The 17,012-nt window shown below is 38.4% G+C and overlaps 2 protein-coding genes across 2 annotated transcripts; both read left to right on the forward strand.

Annotated features, from left to right (window-relative positions):
* The first annotated feature begins 525 nt into the window (after window positions 1-525).
* LOC110046512 (lactadherin-like) lies at window positions 526-4,521 on the forward strand. Its single transcript, XM_020752203.2, has 4 exons — window positions 526-878; window positions 1,303-1,452; window positions 3,426-3,739; window positions 4,366-4,521. The coding sequence occupies exons 1-4, from the start codon at window positions 569-571 to the stop codon at window positions 4,504-4,506; spliced, it is 915 nt and encodes a 304-aa protein (XP_020607862.2). The 5' UTR covers window positions 526-568; the 3' UTR covers window positions 4,507-4,521.
* A 6,937-nt stretch (window positions 4,522-11,458) lies between these two features.
* LOC149116476 (uncharacterized) lies at window positions 11,459-15,539 on the forward strand. Its single transcript, XM_089279832.1, has 7 exons — window positions 11,459-11,519; window positions 12,130-12,383; window positions 12,646-12,760; window positions 13,300-13,425; window positions 13,884-13,991; window positions 14,308-14,486; window positions 15,196-15,539. The coding sequence occupies exons 1-7, from the start codon at window positions 11,459-11,461 to the stop codon at window positions 15,520-15,522; spliced, it is 1,170 nt and encodes a 389-aa protein (XP_089135958.1). The 3' UTR covers window positions 15,523-15,539.
* Window positions 15,540-17,012: the final 1,473 nt, after the last annotated feature.

Here is a 17,012-nt window from a genome sequence, read left to right on the forward strand (position 1 = left end):
GATAAAGCTAATAAAATGTAGCATCAATTTTTCAGAGAATTTTTCGCACTAGCGTCCCTTTTAACATAACAATGATCAAAAAAGTGGGACAAAATCGCAAAGTTTAGATAATGTAGAATCAAGGAAATAATTATTTTAAAGATTTAAATTGATCTATGTGTCAGTGTACGCAGGCCTTCAAACGCAAAACTGACGATGTTTGCTGCACTAAAATGCCTGCCTACGTATTCGCGTGTGCGACCAAACAAATTGCACCATGTCAATTACCTGCATAATGGACTTTAAAAGTGTGTCAAGCATTTCCGATCTTTGTACCATGAAAGGGCCTAAGTGAGGAAGTATTTAAAATGCCAGTTAAGTGCAACAGTGATCGAGGAACATTTTGGCAGAGTTTTGTGAAATCGCTTAAATCTACGAGCCCTATCAATTCGCTTTGCTACTAAAGGTTTGCAAACTGAACGAAGCTTGAGCTTTATGAATGTCTTATTTACATTAAGTATTTTATATTTAGATTTTATATTTAGATTAGTCTCTCCTACAGTTACAAATTGCAAAATAGACCAGGAAAATGCTGTGGACTGTTCCATGTTTCTTCTTCTTCGCCGGCTTCTTCATAGACTGCGTATCTGCCGGTGAGCAATGCAGAGAGGTACGAAGCATAAATGGGATGGCTCTACAGGGATTCGTCTTTAAAACTTTCTCCGTAAGAGCCTTTCACGAGTGTGATATCAGTTGTGAAAGGGAACTCACCTGTCAAAGCTATAACTACGTCGTAGGGGAAAATTCGTGCGAACTGAGTAACCGCACCAAAGAGGCAAGACCTGAACATTTCCGCTCAGACCTGGCACGTGTTTACCTACGACGCTTGAGCAATCGGGGTATGTACGACATTTTTAGGAAGCCTTGGACGCCAATCAGAAGTCCAATGCTTTCTTTGAAGCCTACTACAGATCGACTTTTTGGTTGCGAAAATGCGAGCTTTCAAACTTACAAGTGGAGAGTTGTGGTTGCCGTTCTTGGTTCAGAAACGTTTAGCGTTCTAGTAATGTCAGATATATCCCTCCCCCCTCCCCCTCCCCCTTCCCCACCCCCGGCTAGGTAGCAGCTTTTTCTCGAGGTTCTGGCATTGGTCATTGACTCTTAACAGGAAAACATATGTGTATGTATTAAGAAAATCACAATTCCGGTGCCATCTCATCAGCCCGTAGACCTTTGTTCGACAGAAACAAAGTTTATTACCATGATAAAAACTATTGTGGACTTGGTATATTTCGTAATATCTTTTTTTTTTCTTGATCAAAGCTCCTCTGGGTTCCATTCCGGAGCTCCCAGCGCACTCGTGTCAAGAAATAAAGGCGAGCGAAGGCAAAGACACCATTAGCAGCAAGTACTGGCTTGATCCAACTGGGAATGGGGCAGCAGCTTTGGTTCATTGCGATATGAACTTAGAAGGTTATTGATAATCAGCTTTTTTTTATGTCAGTTGTGGTTTGAGTATAGCTCGCCTTTCGATGCTATTGATTGCTTCTTTGTGTAAAATAGATTTAAATTTCTGGTTTTCTCTCTGAGTATGAGAGAATTGTTTTAACTGTTTGTAATCTAGACATCGAAGAATGTATCACCGGCAACCATTATAATTGTGACGTGAATGCAAACTGCACCAACACTGTTGGCGGACATAACTGTACTTGTGAGGGAGGATTTGCTGGGAAGTGGTCGCTCGTGTCCACGTAAGCTGTATTTTCGAGTAAACCGGTTGAAAAAGCTGTAATAACGTACTGCATGTAAAACTTCTGCCATATCTGTTCTATAATATACTCGGAACTATCTCATTGAAATCATACTTCTCGATCAGCCGGAACTGATAAGATTATGGACATTGCTTGTATGAGCCCTCCTCTGTTTACCTGGGAAGGGCACTTATGAGTTTCAAACGTATAGTGTGTCTAACATTAATTGCGTCTGAGGAAATATGGGACGTACAAAATCACTTGTGTTGTTTGGAAGGGCCATTATGAGACAGACTGTTTGGTCCGCTGATTATAAAAATTAGAAGAACGTATTCAGAGTCGAGGTACGTTCGTCTGCTTTTTTCGTCTGGTATTTTCAAAGAGAAATTATGCTTCTAAGACGTACAATGCGTTTGTTTTCTGCGTTTGTTTGTCGCATATAGATTTATACCACTTATTTTCCGCATTTACCTAGAGACTTCAAAATCTCACCAGTATTCATTGAGCTCTTGAGGTGAGCTCCCGCTGGTGATAATTGTGATGCCGGTATTACCAACTTGGTAGAAATGAGCGCGTTCGTCTAATCAAGCTTGGATTTTGTTTCTATTTGTGAGATACATTCCTGGTGCCAAGTTTGAAGAACACCGCTTCAATATTTTTAGAAATATTCTTTATTCAATATTTTACCGTTTTAGTTGCACAACTGATGACGTTATCAGCTTCCTAATTTGAATAATGCAAAAGCGACGGTATCTCTAAAACGCAAAAAAGATATTCCAAAAAGGAAAACGTCATTCTTCTGTATTTGAGAAAGCCTTTCAAATCCTTTCAAATAAGCAGCAATTATTTTTCAGTTCATAGGCATTTTGAACCCCACAGCTCGCTCTCGGTTACGCTCAAAATGTACTTGAAGCACGGCCATTCCATAAGATAAACAAACACGCCTTGTATCTCCTCTGCTGGTTCGAAGCCTTTGCCAAGCGCAGGTTTAAAGATGGGGAACAATATGGTTGCTAAATTGACTGAATCGGACATAAAATGGTTCACTAAGGAGCACAAAAATGCCAAAAATGCAGAAATGAAGAAAGGGGCTTCCTGTGGCTTAAAACTATTCAATAAGTCTCTTCAAAGTAAACCAAAGATATTTCAGCCGCCGAGCTTCCGAGCTGCAGTTCACATACACCGCTTTGCTTTCGATTCACCGTTCAGCAGTTTTTGTCCATAAAATTAGCATTTCTCAAAGATGTGAATTTCATATTCCCGAGGCAAGAACAATACCCCACTCGTTCGCTGCGCTCACTCGTGAGATTTTGGTTTTTGCTACTCGAACATAAAATTCATATCTTTGAGCCATCGTGTAATATCCTCTATATAATATGCCTGTTCACCGGAGAGGAGACCACGACAAGCGGATTGCGACCATCTCTCCGCCGCTGACCAATCGCTGTTCAAAAGTATGAGATATATATATCGCGACGGAGCTCTGCTATCACAACCTTGGTCTGAATATAAGCTACAAATTCGGAATTCAAATTACTATAAGATTGAAGAAAATGTTATATTAATTATAACATTTATATCCTGGATAGTGCATGTGTGATTAATATTTCGTTTAGTTAATGCCCGAGACGGCCTTTGATTCAAATGTACGTAACACAGTAACACTGTGTTGTTTGTTTTTTGGTCGTCTGTCAGAATGTGGACCTGTTGGTGTGGAGGATAGGAACAAAATACCAGATGCCAGAATGACGGCAAGCACATACTTCAGTTATTATTATTATCCATACTATTGCCGGCTGAATGAGAACAGGGGACATGGAGCGTGGTGTACAGAGACGACAACAGACAGAACAGACTATCTTCAAGTTGATATGGGTGCATTGCACTCTGTTTGTGCAGTAGCAACACAGGGACTTAGGTCAGTTCCTGTCTGGACCACCAGCTACAAAGTGCATCTTTCTACAGATGGAGTAACACGGAACAGCTACAAGGAAAACAATGTTGAAAAGGTGACTACGATAATATGCTCTCGCTATCGATCTCGCTATACTATACTCATATAACTTTAAGACACTTTTTGGTATTGTTTGAAGCAGTTTCATAAAACAGTATTCAACTGTCGGTTGATTTCCTATAATGATGAAAAAAGTAGAATTTGAAACGCTTTTACGATTTACTCGAGATCAAACACGCATATATTTTTTTTAATTCTTGTATATTCTATTTGCCATACAATATTGCTTAAGACATTGGTATTAGATTTTTCCATATCACATTTCGTTGGCGCAAAATTCATGTTTAATTAACTCGTTTTCAATGTTTTTGTTTATCGTTTCCATGGAAATATCGATTACCTTAAGAATTACATAATACCAAAGGGAGGACTGTTAAATAGCTGTTTGAAAATGATTGGTATGGTCCAAACAAAAACTGTATCGAGACATCTTAATCATAACTGACACGTGGACTGGTCAGACGACTATTTCATTATTGATAATTTATTATTATTATTATTATTATTATTATTATTATATCAACTTCTCTTTGATGTGCAAGAGTTTATCAGCAGAACAAGCATATTTTGCGGCCATTATTTCTGTCACATAACACTTATAAGGGTTGTTTTCATTTGCAGGTGTTCGCAGGAAACACAGATCAAAACAGTATTGTGAAGAATTCACTCAGTCCTGTCGTTAAAGCAAGATTCGTTAGATTTTACCCCGTTACACATTACAACCACCCCTGTGTGAGAGTTGAACTATTCGGGTTAAAGTAGTTACACCGAGTTGGTTTGCCGTGAAAACAATGAGCCCGACATAACCTTCCCTCCAGCGTGTTAATTGGTAATTGTGTTTTCTTAATTTCGTAAATAAATTATGCCAAGAAAGTAGACAAACTGAGATATAAAACTAACTGAGATATAATTACTAATTCAGGTGTAATTACTTACACCTGAAATTGCTCTCAGAAGCAACGAGCAAAGACGAGCAAATTGAAGAATTAGAGCACGGTCGAAATCCTCTCTAGGTAATGGCATATACCGTATGTTATTGATGAACCAGCTTATCCCGTTGGAAAACATAGTGCAATGTGTGTTTTGTTTGTCTTTTGATTTGTTGTTTGGTTTTCGTTTTGCTTTTGTCTACGTCCAAAGTGAAAACGATCAACATATGAAAATCTTTTGACAAATGTTTAAACGAGAGGGCATAACATAGGAATGACCATTTGTCTCCCAATGGGAATTCCCCTCACATCGGGAGGCAGCGTAGCCGAGTGGTTAGGGCTCCGGACTTGCTTGTAAATAGCCAACTAGTCTGCCTTCCGACAGTTTTTAAGCCTATTATGTTTATTTGAAAGATTTGTCTTTCTTAATTCAGTTCATTTGGCATCCCAGAGAACTAGCCAGGTATAGCTAAGCTTATTTACCACTATTAACAACAACATTTAAACATAGTAATTAGTTTGAACCCAGCAGTATCAGTAGTTCGCATAGTGTGATCGTCCGGGCGAGGGTAGTTCTGAACTGAAGGAACTGTTGACAACAGGTCACACGAGTTTTACAACCAACACTGACTAAACTAAACTGACCAATAACTTTCAACGCACCAGACGGACTTATAACACCATTGACTGACAAACACGATTCTGACTTGTCTCTGAGGATGACTTCCGTTCAAGTTGTCTTTCAGTCAGTCACCAGCAACAGTTATTTCAGAACTACCCTCCCCCGGACGATCACACTATACGTACAACATTTAAACATTTGAGCATCATAATAGGTTTGTGTCATAGGTAGTCAAAGAAGTAAAACCAGCGAAAGACAATCAGCTGTTAACGGTATATAATGTGTAGTTTTACAAGAGGACTAACCAACTAAGGAGGTCAAATTTATAGCAGACTGTTATTGGGGCGTCTTCATAGTTTGGATTATCAGTGAATTGACAGGACCTTCTGCAAAGTTGTCAGCTTTTATAGCAATAAACCAGGGGTTTCAATAAAGCCAGTTACCGGCGGTCTACCGCCGCCTGTAGAACCTCTTACCGCCGTCTGTTTGGATTTCATTACTGAAAATAAAAATGATATTAATGAAAAAAAAAGCAAATAGAACAACAACGACGGCCACTGAAATTTTTAAATGCTACAAAAAAGCGGGCAAACTAAACGTTCCAAAGAAGTAGCGTGCTTGTTGTTTGTAGTCGCCGATCAGTGTTATCACTGTTAATCTCAGGATACCTAAGACATCTGAATGATTTAACAACATGATTTAATTTTTCTTTATTTTATGATTATTGAATACCTGAATAATGAACCGTGGGAGAATCAATGAAAAGTTGAGAATGAGGTTTGATTTTGTAAGAATATTAGTAGAAAGAATTCTGTTGTAAAGTTTCTCATTTCATTTTTTTTCTGAAGAGTTGAAAATCAGTTTGTTACCATGTTGGTCCATTTGAATGAGTAGCAGAGAAGTTTTACTTGTTTTAAGAAAACCAGTGAAGAAATTACTGCCTCAGTGGATATCAAGTGTCACTGAGAGATATCTGCCTAGACAGGTATTCAAAATGTACCTCTTTGCAAAAAATTAATAGCTTGTCAAAAAAAAATCCTGCTTTGTGGTCAATAAAAATACCAATCAACAGCACGATTTTTGATGCCCAGAACGCTGGAAATTGCATTTCCGAGCTTCTAGCTTCCAAATTTTTCTAGGAGGGCATGCCCCCAGATCCCCTAGGGAAAAAGGGACTTACGGCCCCTTTAGTGGTCACAGCCGGCTATTACACCTTCAGTGGCCGCTTATAACTAATGTTATTGAAACCCCTGAATAAACTATCCATTTTATCGTCCCTCCTCCCCTCCTGTTCTTACGGTTACAGTATACCTTCAGGTCGGCAATTTTCTTCAAATTTGGATTTTTAGGTCAAAGTAGTGGTCGTAGAATAATCTTTAATTTCTGTTTTTTTTTTTTTTTTTTGAAAAAGACTAAATATTGGTGGAGAAATGGCGGTCTTACCTTTTCGCCGGAAGTAAAGTTTACCTCTTGATTGACGGCCCTATGGCGCTTACGCAATCAACCGAGACGGTTTTAGCGGGAATTGACTACACGGCTCAGTTGATTAGCATTGTTATTCTGACTACCGAGCATTTTTGGTATTAGGTGTAATTCTATTAAGTTATAAGTAAACATAGGCCACGTTAAAATCATGGACCAGTTCGAAAAAGCAAAACAGCGAAGAACGAATGATGAAGCTATAGCTATCGTATAAGGTGGGCAAAAATACCGAGGTAAGAGAAAAGAAAGGTTCTGTAAAAATTTGGGAACTTGACAACAATAACAGGGATGCTGACAGAGACTCCGATGAATCAGATATCGATAAATCGTTGGACTAATTGAGACCTATTGAAATATTATCCATGCACAGTTGACCACGCACAGTTGCTCCGCCGCACTTTCTTTTATTTGTTTTCTTCGCCCAGCCACCCTAGCGTTCGTATCTATTTTCGTCTTCCCCATTTTGCCAGAGTGACCAGCTTCAAGAAAAACCGAGCTACAGAAAAATTATCTCTCCACCTTCGGCACCTTGAGCGCATTGCGAAACACAAGGGTCTTTTGGGAATACGCGCGTTAATTTCACCAGGAGGTTAACGGTAGTAAACCTTCCCTGCACTGATTCGCTCAGTTATCTGAGAACCCAGTTGAAGGCGTTTGTGGGCGGAGTTTGTTTGCGAAGCAGAAGATTTTTCTTAGCGCTGTTTTCTCGAATAAAATGTTTTGCTTGAAGCAGACACCTAAAAGAGTTATAAGTCAAAGGTAATTTGTTCAATTGCCCTCAAACTTGGACAGTAGCTAGTTTAAAGTGCCTATGAAGTAAAAAATAATTGCTGCTGATTTGAAAGGCTTTTCAAAGTAAAGAAGAATGGCGTTTTCCTTTTTGGAATATCTTTTTTCGTTTTAGAGATATTCACGTTTTTGTATTATAAGTGATGACGTCATAGTGGTTCCACTAAAACAGTTCAACACTCAATCAAGAATATCTCTAGAAATATTAAAGCAGTGTTCTTTAAACTTGGCACCAGAAATGTATATCACAAAAGAAACAAAATGACACCCGTCGTGCCGTCGCCATGACAACAGTTATGCCGCTGGCCCTGTTTTAATTAAAACTAACATTACCAGATTTTATCTTAAACAAGGGTCATCCACTCCCAACAATCTAATGGGGAGAGTTAAGACAGTAAGGGAATCATGTGTGTTCCGAGCAAGACCCTCTGTCCCTATTCGAAAGGTTGCAAATTGGCATATTTGGTTTTTCACAGAAAGAGACTTGGGCCAGAAGTGTTGCCATGGCAACAACACGGAAGGTGTCATTCTGTTTCTTTTGTGATGCACACTTGTGGTGCCAAGTTTGAAGAACACTGCTCCAATATTTCTAGAGATATTCTTGATTCAGTGTTTTACTGTTCAAGTGGAACCACCTATGACGTCATCACTTTCCTCATTTGCATAGTACAAAAACGTAAATATCTCTAAAACGAAAAAGATATTCCATAAAGTTAAACGCCATTCTTCTTTACTTTGAAAAGCCTTTCAAATAAGCAGCAATTATTTTTTACTTCATAGGCACTTTAACATATAACCTACAAAAACGTGTCTGCGAATTGTAATTTCGAAACTTTTTTTTTTTTTCGAGAGCGGCTTTTGTACGATTACTCTACACTTTTTAATCCTATTTCGAAAATGTTCTGTAACTTTTTACTGCAATTGAATATGGCAAAACACAGACACGTTTTTTAAGCGCTTGGGCCCTGAAACCGAGGAAAAAATGAAATTGGCGAAAAACAAAATTCGTTTTGACTTGTAGCATTCGAAAGGTGATTCGAGCGCCCGCATTAGTGGTCGTGAAAAATTCGACAAATCATTTCATTTCAAAATTCTTGGTATAGTTTGATAGCCAGCTCTATAAGCTTTCATTTGATATGGGGGTTTAGGTATCTACCGCTTAAGCTTCACGCGCTATATCGCTTGCACGCGAGACACCCCTGAAGGTATACGTTAACCTTAACCAGGCCCATACACTACTCCTCCCCAGGGTTCAGTGGTGCCGCAAAACGCGCTAGCCTTGTCAGATGTCATTGCTGTATTAATCATAGGGGAATTCGTCATGTGTAATGCTCGTAGTGAGGGGACTACTCCCAATAACGTTCTATACCGGAATTCTCCATCCGAAAAGGGTATATTTTTTCAGGTTTCAGGTATATAAAAGGGTAGGGATTTGACAAGTTGATGCATATAAAATAGTAGGGAAATCTTTCATTTGGATATAACGTGAACGAGAACTGAATAAATGATACGTGTTGTTAGCATCTGCTGGTAATGCTTGATGTTTTTCCGTAATATTGTTCGTTGACTTCACTCCAAAGGTTTAGAAAAGAGATGCAGTGTTCTGAAGGTAGGTGTATGAAAAGGCTACTTTTTTAGCTCATTCATGCATGAAACGTAATGAATGAGGTTTGTGAGGGATCAGATGGGACAGAAGTGTTATAGATCGTGGACGAAAGTTGTTGACCGTAGACGGAAGTTGTGGGCCGCGAACGGAAGTAATCACATGCTACCCCTCTCCTCTTAGTAAAAGTCAAAATTAACCTCGAAGACGCTGAGAGACACATGTACAAAGGAAAGACATGTTTGTTAAGTTAAAGTAAAGTAAATAAAGTAACATTAAATCACAATTTCCGAATTTGTAAAATTTGCAACTTGGATCGAGAAGCCATATTGGTTAAACAAATAATTGCTTTCGTATTGGTAAGTAATCATTGCTGTATTATTATGTTTTTCCTTTGGAACTCTTCAACATAACTGTAACGCACACATCAATCATAGCGATCAAGACACTGTAGTCTCACTAAACCATTTTTTTCTTTCGAGCTCCAATTTCGAGACTTTCGAGGCTTGCTCGAACAAAAACCGCACGGCCAGACAATCTGCCGAAAAACAGCAATACATCAGTACGTAAATAAATACATGGCTACCAGTCACATTAGATCAACCAAAGGCAATGTTATCGGGTTTATAACGACGAGGCTGGTTTGTAAGTTTAAATTATGATGTTTAACATGGCTCAAAACAGTTTTCAGCAGGTAGATTTTGATGGGTCATTATAACCACTATTTGGTATCAAAAAAAAACTGCCCAGTCATTGGTGAAAACGCTGTTATCATTTTCGTGACACAATAGATCACCATAGCAAAAGCATGACCTGCTAAAAACATCATTAATTACAGCTTTAGGAGCTTAAAATCCAAATACGGCACGGTGAATTTTTTTTTATTTCATCTAATTTTAATAAACATGATAAGACGCAACGTTTGGCAATTTTTTTTGAAAAATGCTGTAAATAGGGTTCAGTGCCACCTTAAAGTTTTGAAAATTTTCATTTTCAAGATTGCAGACACCTAAGATTCTAATATCCATTTTTTTTTTTTTCTTTTTTTTAACTTTGCAATTGGGCACTGTTGACAAAATTTTAGGACTTTTTATTACACAGAAAATAGACTTTTGTGCAAAAACGAATAAGAAATTTAATCCTCCGTACAGTAGAAAAGTTTCTTGTAAAGCTCATTCAAACTTTTACACCATAACTTATGAAAACTATCGCAAAATTGAAATATATTTATATAAGGAAGTAAAGCAAAACAATTTCTAACAAAAACGGTTAAGTCAAATTGAGTGCTTATGTGAATTATTGAATACATATTGTGTCTATTTGTTTTAATTTGAGGGGTCACCATGGTGACACCGAAAATAGCCATTCTAATTAGAAAGACATGGAAATAAAAACGAAGCAAAAAAAAAAAAAAAAAACGCCGATAATTTCAAAGCCAGGGTAGTTAGTCAATGAACGTTTGTGTTGATGTGATTCGTGATTTCGTATAAAAATGTCCCAGTTAAACCAAAGCAACTCTACCTTCTCAGATAATATATTTTTTCATTCTCTGTAATGAGACATTACCAACTCCTTTGAAAACCCTTCGCGACAAAAGATTGCAGGGCGCAAGCAACCATTTATGATTAAGGTGTATACCTATGGTGATCTTCGTTAAGAATAGCTGATACTAAGGTGATTAAAAACACCTGGCTTCATTAAGATCAGTGTTTACTCGAGGTTCAGTTCCAAATCTTCGAGTTTGACCAAGAGATCATGCCCTCATTTGGTTTGACTTTACTCTGATGAGACAAAAATAAACCTCGTTGTATCACGATCATTCAAAACTGAACTAACAATTTCTGACCAGTAACTTGTAATTAGCCGGGCTAGGAAATAACCTATTTGCTCCATTAACTTCATTGATTAAATAAGGCCCTATGTCTAATTAAGCATGATTAAGGCTAGCTTAGGAGTAGTTAACTGAATAACCAGGCTGGCAGGTGGCGAAACGTTTTGTTTGGGAGTTGTTTTCCTCAGTTGTTATTAATGACTGGAAAGCAAAACTGAAACTAGAACGAACGTAACTAGTAAATGAATTTTTCCGCTGTCTTTTCTTTTCAGCTCGGTTTTGTTGTTGTTGTACATGTCTTTGCCTCATACCGCCGTTTATTTCTTGTTTTCTCAAGACTTTTACTGCGGCACTCCGTTTTGGCACGCTGACGAGGTTTCACCTTCATTGTAGTTACTAAATTAAAGCTGGCTAAGGCATTCAGGAATCTAGACGGTTGGTTCTAATCAAACGAATCGATGTGGACGATCATCATGATATGGATGGTTTGTTATCTTCCTTATTTGGCAGTGACTGAAGGTAGGAAGATATAGTTTAGCTTACAACGAGGCTTCGTTACGGGTTAGAGAAACTTACTTGTCTCAGGAAGATTATGAGCCCTTTAATTGCACTCTCATAATGCGATGACACGGTTATGACTACAACTGTTCAGTTTTCATCGAACACTTACACTGTGTTTTCATTGCATTTACACTGTGTTTTCATCGAACACTTCCCCTGCTTCCCCACTGCTAAACCATTTTGAGTTAGGCTAAATAATGCAATGTTCTAGTCAGGCTCAAGTGGTCCCGTTACTTGTGGAAGGAAACAAGTAAGGAAGAATAAAGAAGTGATTTAATTAAAGGTGATGTTCCCGGTGATAAACTTGCGTTTCGTGACTAGGGAATAGACAGGGAAGGTTTAGGGACTTCTAAGCTTTGAAAAGACATCAACACTTGTTTCAACTCGATCGGCGAGGAGACTGCGTCATAGAAGAGTAATTGTCTGGTCGATAGACGTAAAAGTACGGAAATTTTGATATCTTATTACTGCCTTGTACCACACTGCATCGATCAAAAATTACGGGATTTTTTTCCTTAACGGCGAAAAAGATGTAGTGAAAAGGTCTTGGTATTTCATTTCATTTCAGCTCGAGAATGCCGTCAACTAAAGTATTCCCAACCTGTTCAGGGCAGAGCTCTAACTAATCACGTGATACTAAATATCAACACAACAAGAGAAGACATCTGCAACGTTAAATGTTTCATCGAGCCTAATTGTTTGTCTTTTAACGTTGGGCCTCTAGACGACCATCAATACTTGTGTGAGATAAGCGATTCGAATGGGGTACTGCATCCGGAAGATTTGGTGCCGCGTATGGAATTCACGTATCGGGGAACGCAGGTATATACTTTTAGAATTTCATTTTGTTTTCGGGCAATGGGCAGTATGGGGGCTTACTGTTTCACCAGTGTAAACGACAAGCCCTAAGCAAAACAAACAAAAGTTGGGGTCGTCAAGGTATATCTGAGTTTTGTTGCAACAAATTGAATGCCAGACCTGAAAAGCCAAAAAAGGACGATGATAAAATTAGCATTTTCTAAGGAACAAGGTTAGCTAAGTCAGTACGGAGTTTTCGTCTCAATTGTTTTTCTTGCTTTATCAGAGTCCTTGTAGGAATGGTGCTTGTGTCGAAAATAACACTTGTCAAGCTGGATACATCAGTAAAGGTTACCGCTGCATCTGTCCGACAGGGTTCACTGGATCCAGCTGCAGTCGAGGTGATTGGAACATAGCTTTTTTTCGTTGCCTTTGTATCATGCTTGATGAGTTTTGTTTCAGTTTCAAACTTCTCTTACAACGATATAGCGAGCAAAATAGAAAATAACGACAGACTTTAAATAACAAGAGATTATAATTGTCAATCAATGTGGGTTAACTATAGTGTTCTCATTTCCTCTTGATTTTCTCCGGTTAACTTCTTTACTTCAACTTGTGATTACGTAATATGACCAACTGTTATTGTTCCTGCCTTACTTCTTGTTTTCATTTTTTTCTTTTCTTAGTGTTTTATATGACGTGATCACATGGCTTTCTAGTAATGCAATCAAATAAGTCGGGATCGGATTAGGACGCAAAAGACGTGAAAATATTCAATAAATATCCACTTTCCATAATAAGTCCTGCTCCCTCTGAAAATAAGCGCAGAGAACTTCGGGATTTTGTAATATTCATTAAATAGTCAAGTACTTAAGGTAATAGCCGCCATCTCGTTTTAGAAACAATGATTTCATTGAATTCCATTCTATCCGAAATCTAGATATCGACGAGTGTAATCTAGATGGCGGCCATGATTGTCATGTGAATGCTGATTGTGTTAACACTGAGGGGTCCTACAATTGTACCTGTGGCTTGGGCTACACTGGTGATGGACGTGATTGTACAGGTAAGGACTGATGTAGGGTGAAACGAGCAAGGTAGACACCTATTCATATGGGCATGAAGATAGGTGCTTTTCTAGGAGACAAATATACATCATCTCCTTTAAGTGGCGCCTATCTGATAAAAGTAGCCAGGCTTGAATCTCGAGAGTAACTTAATTTGTCTTGCAAATCCTTCATTCTGGCTAAGCGTTTCTAATGAGTAACTAGTCATCAAAACTAAAAATTCTTTGGCAATCAATTCATTCGATCAATGAATCAATGAATCAATCTTTCTTTTTTATAAGAAGGTGACACTTAACAGTTGTAAAACTAGGGAACCTCCGGCCCTCTAAAATTGAGCGAAGTATTTAAACATTTACAACCAAATATGTATAAAAAACCTAATTGATTTATTGTCGTCTTTCGTTCTTCTAATGAAACCTTCCCTGAGTATGACAAGTTTAATAATTTTGTTTCTTAGCAATAAATGACTGCTCTGATGCTCCTCAAATAACTGGAGTCTACAACATACTCAACCATGGTCTGTCGCCAATCCCTGTGTACTGTGATCAGTCAAATGATGGAGGAGGTATTTTTGTTTTGATTTTCGAAAAGCTCTCTGTGTTAGTAAACAGACTTATCAACGATGACTGTGCACAAAACACAACAGAATATCACAATATGTTTAGGGCAGCAAGAAACACTACAAACATAACTTTTATTGTTGATCCAAGCAGTAAGCGGGATGCGTGTCACTTAACTAGTAAATTGCTTAGTTCGCCATAAGTGTCTCTCCGTACAGTAAAGCTCAGTGGTTAAGCTCCACGTAAACTTGTTGGCTATATTCAAGTTCCCTGCATTCATTCCATCAGTAATTCTTGAATGGGAAAATCTTTCTTTAACAGGTTGGACAATGGTATTCAAAGTTGTCGGTGACTCTTCTCCAACAGAAGTTGGTCAGTTGTGGGTGTCACCTTACACCCATTCTGAAAATAACTATGATGCACTGAATATAAATACAACCTATCCTGGGCATTACAAAAACCGTATTGTCTTGGATTGGCAAACTTTCCAACCGCAACAGGTTAGAAACTATTTAGAATACATTTCTCAAATTTGCGAGATATGTCCAGAAATGCAGGGAGTAACGAAAATGGCAGAGTTGACGAAATTTCGTCAAACTGGCAATTTTTTGCAAATTACATCACCAGAATTGGGCCTTAACATGTTGGCGAATTTGACAAAATCGGACATTTCTGTACATAAGTGAAACTCGCTAATCATTTCTCGTTACGACATTTTTCAGTTTACTTCTTAGCTTAAATTTTAAGCAAGAATATAGGGCGAACACCCGAGACAGTGTTTCATAACATTTTCAAACACCTCAAAGTTCGTAAAACATGTATTTTCCTCTACGTTCTACTTTCAACTCCGTTCTCTATGTTCGGAAATGTGGTAAAACAAGGCCTCTCATTTTTATTACATTACATAATTATTTGATGAATATGTACGCATCTCTTGTACGCGTGTCTACTGCTGTCTGATTACGCGAATCGTTCATTCCCAATAACGCACGGTACCCTTTCATGACTGATACATGTGTTGGAAATAGAATTGTACATCAGGGAACTCGTTTAAAAACTGTGTAAACTAATATCTTGAACGTAAAGCCATTAGATTCGTTATCGCAAAGACTGAGACTTCCCCAATAGCAAGCATCATGTTTGTCGAATGGTAATTAAAGTATTTCACTTTAAATTGCAATGTGATATGAATTGCGACGGCACTTTCAGGCTCGCGTGGTTTTGTACGAGAACGACGTTGAAGTCGTTTCTCTCGAGTTCAGTGCTGTGGGCACAAACAACTTTGACTGGTTTTCACGGGCAAACCTTATTTCGTCTCCTTGGCTTGACCTCAAAACTGCCCCAGCCGTAAATTTTGGCCTCTTCGGAGTTCGCAACTTTGAAGTTACCGGCCCGTATGTTGGTTGTAACACCGAAAAGGGTTGGTTGCTGGTCACAAATCAATTCTTTTGCTCGTGGGATGATCGCGCTCCAAAGCCCAGTATCCAATACAGCAAATTGACGACAGCCTCGTTTATGATTGATTATGGTACGTAAATAACTTGTTTATTCTAGGTAGAGTGTACATCTTTACAAAAGTACATGTTTGTTAGTCCAGAAGTGTTCCTAATTTGTGGCTGATGATACTTGTTTGGTACGCTTCAGCAGCGTACCAGGCGAGGTCGGTCGAGCAATACCGATCCAGATGTGCCAACGTAGCATACCAAAAACGGTACGATTACGTTTTTACCGTACTCAAATTCGGCCAAGTGACCATGTTACCATAAGATAACATAGGCGGTCAGTGTAAAACACAGACCGCGGACTGCAGACTGCAGACTGCAGACAGGGGTTAAAATACAGACTGAAGATAAAATGCAGACTGAGGGTAAAATGCAGACTGAGGGTAAAATGCAGACAGCAGGCCAGGGTTCAAATGCAGACTGAGGACTTTTTAGTATATATTGAGTTACTTGCTTTATCGAATGCTGACCGTAAACAGGGCTATTCAGGCTAATCGTAGTGAAAGTCTGCACTTCGGTGAACCTGAATATCACTCCAGTTAGACCGACTATCACTCCAGAAAGCCTGAATATCCCTCAGTCTAGCCTTTCTACGGTTAGCTCTCAATGATGGAAATCGTAACACGATTCAGTTAAAAAAGTCTACAGTCCGCAGTCTCCATTTAACCCTGGTCTGCAGTCTGAAATGAGACTGGTACTGTATCAAGTGATAAGTCGATGTTAGTACTGTGTTGTAAATTGTAAGCTTTTAAGGTTAGTATTTTGTACTTGTAACGTAATATATGCTATATGTTAGTAATGTAAATAACGTTAGCATTGTATGGTTTTTGAAATTTGATTTTCGGCTTTGTTAAGATGGTATTAACAGTAAAAAACGGGTGACGTCACAGGTTTTGACGTAACAAAACTAATTTTTACGCAATAACACTAGAGGAATAATTTTTTATTCCGATTTTCTTCTTTATTTTTGCTTTAGTCATCTGGCACATCACATATGCAACATAGCTGCATTTACCGGAACAAAATTATGGCTCCAATCTGGGGATTTTTCGCAAGGGGGGACCCCATATTTTGCAGAGTTTTTTCTCATGAATAAAAATTCCATATTTCATTTAATGTTTGTGATATGGACAAAATTTTTTCAGGTTTCAACTCCCCTTGATGTGCTCTTTCGAACACATTGTAAAAAATATGCATATTAAAAACTTCAAAAGTGGCAAAAAACATGACGTCATCACTGCGACGCCACAACTTTGACATTTACTGACATTTTTCACGTAAATATAATTGGCAATAGGTCTTCTGCTCATCTGCCAAGTTTGGTGTAGAAAGAGTCAATACTTTTTAAATAATGCGAAATAATGTGAAATACCCAAGAACTCACGAAACATTTTGGGGTGGTTTGGCCCCTACGTGAGTCGCTCAGCCTTAAATGAGGATAAGCAGCTGGCACCAGCTGCAATAAGCTATTGTATTGAAGCCTAATACTTTTTGTGGGCGGACGGTTTTGAGAGACAACGCAAT

Source organism: Orbicella faveolata, unplaced genomic scaffold, assembly GCF_042242905.1.
Source record: "Orbicella faveolata isolate gen_17 unplaced genomic scaffold, um_ofav_v1 contig_12, whole genome shotgun sequence".
Taxonomy (NCBI): Eukaryota; Metazoa; Cnidaria; class Anthozoa; order Scleractinia; family Merulinidae; genus Orbicella; species Orbicella faveolata.

Coding starts and splice junctions, on each gene's coding strand:
- LOC149116476 (XM_089279832.1), top strand. CDS start 11,459: ATGTGGACGATCATCATGATATGGATGGTTTGTTATCTTCCTTATTTG. Junction 13,426..13,883: donor TGATGGACGTGATTGTACAG/GTAAGGACTGAT, acceptor TTTGTTTCTTAG/CAATAAATGACTGCTCTGAT. Junction 14,487..15,195: donor AAACTTTCCAACCGCAACAG/GTTAGAAACTAT, acceptor CGGCACTTTCAG/GCTCGCGTGGTTTTGTACGA.
- LOC110046512 (XM_020752203.2), top strand. CDS start 569: ATGCTGTGGACTGTTCCATGTTTCTTCTTCTTCGCCGGCTTCTTCATA. Junction 1,453..3,425: donor TTGCGATATGAACTTAGAAG/GTTATTGATAAT, acceptor GTCGTCTGTCAG/AATGTGGACCTGTTGGTGTG. Junction 3,740..4,365: donor AGGAAAACAATGTTGAAAAG/GTGACTACGATA, acceptor TTTCATTTGCAG/GTGTTCGCAGGAAACACAGA.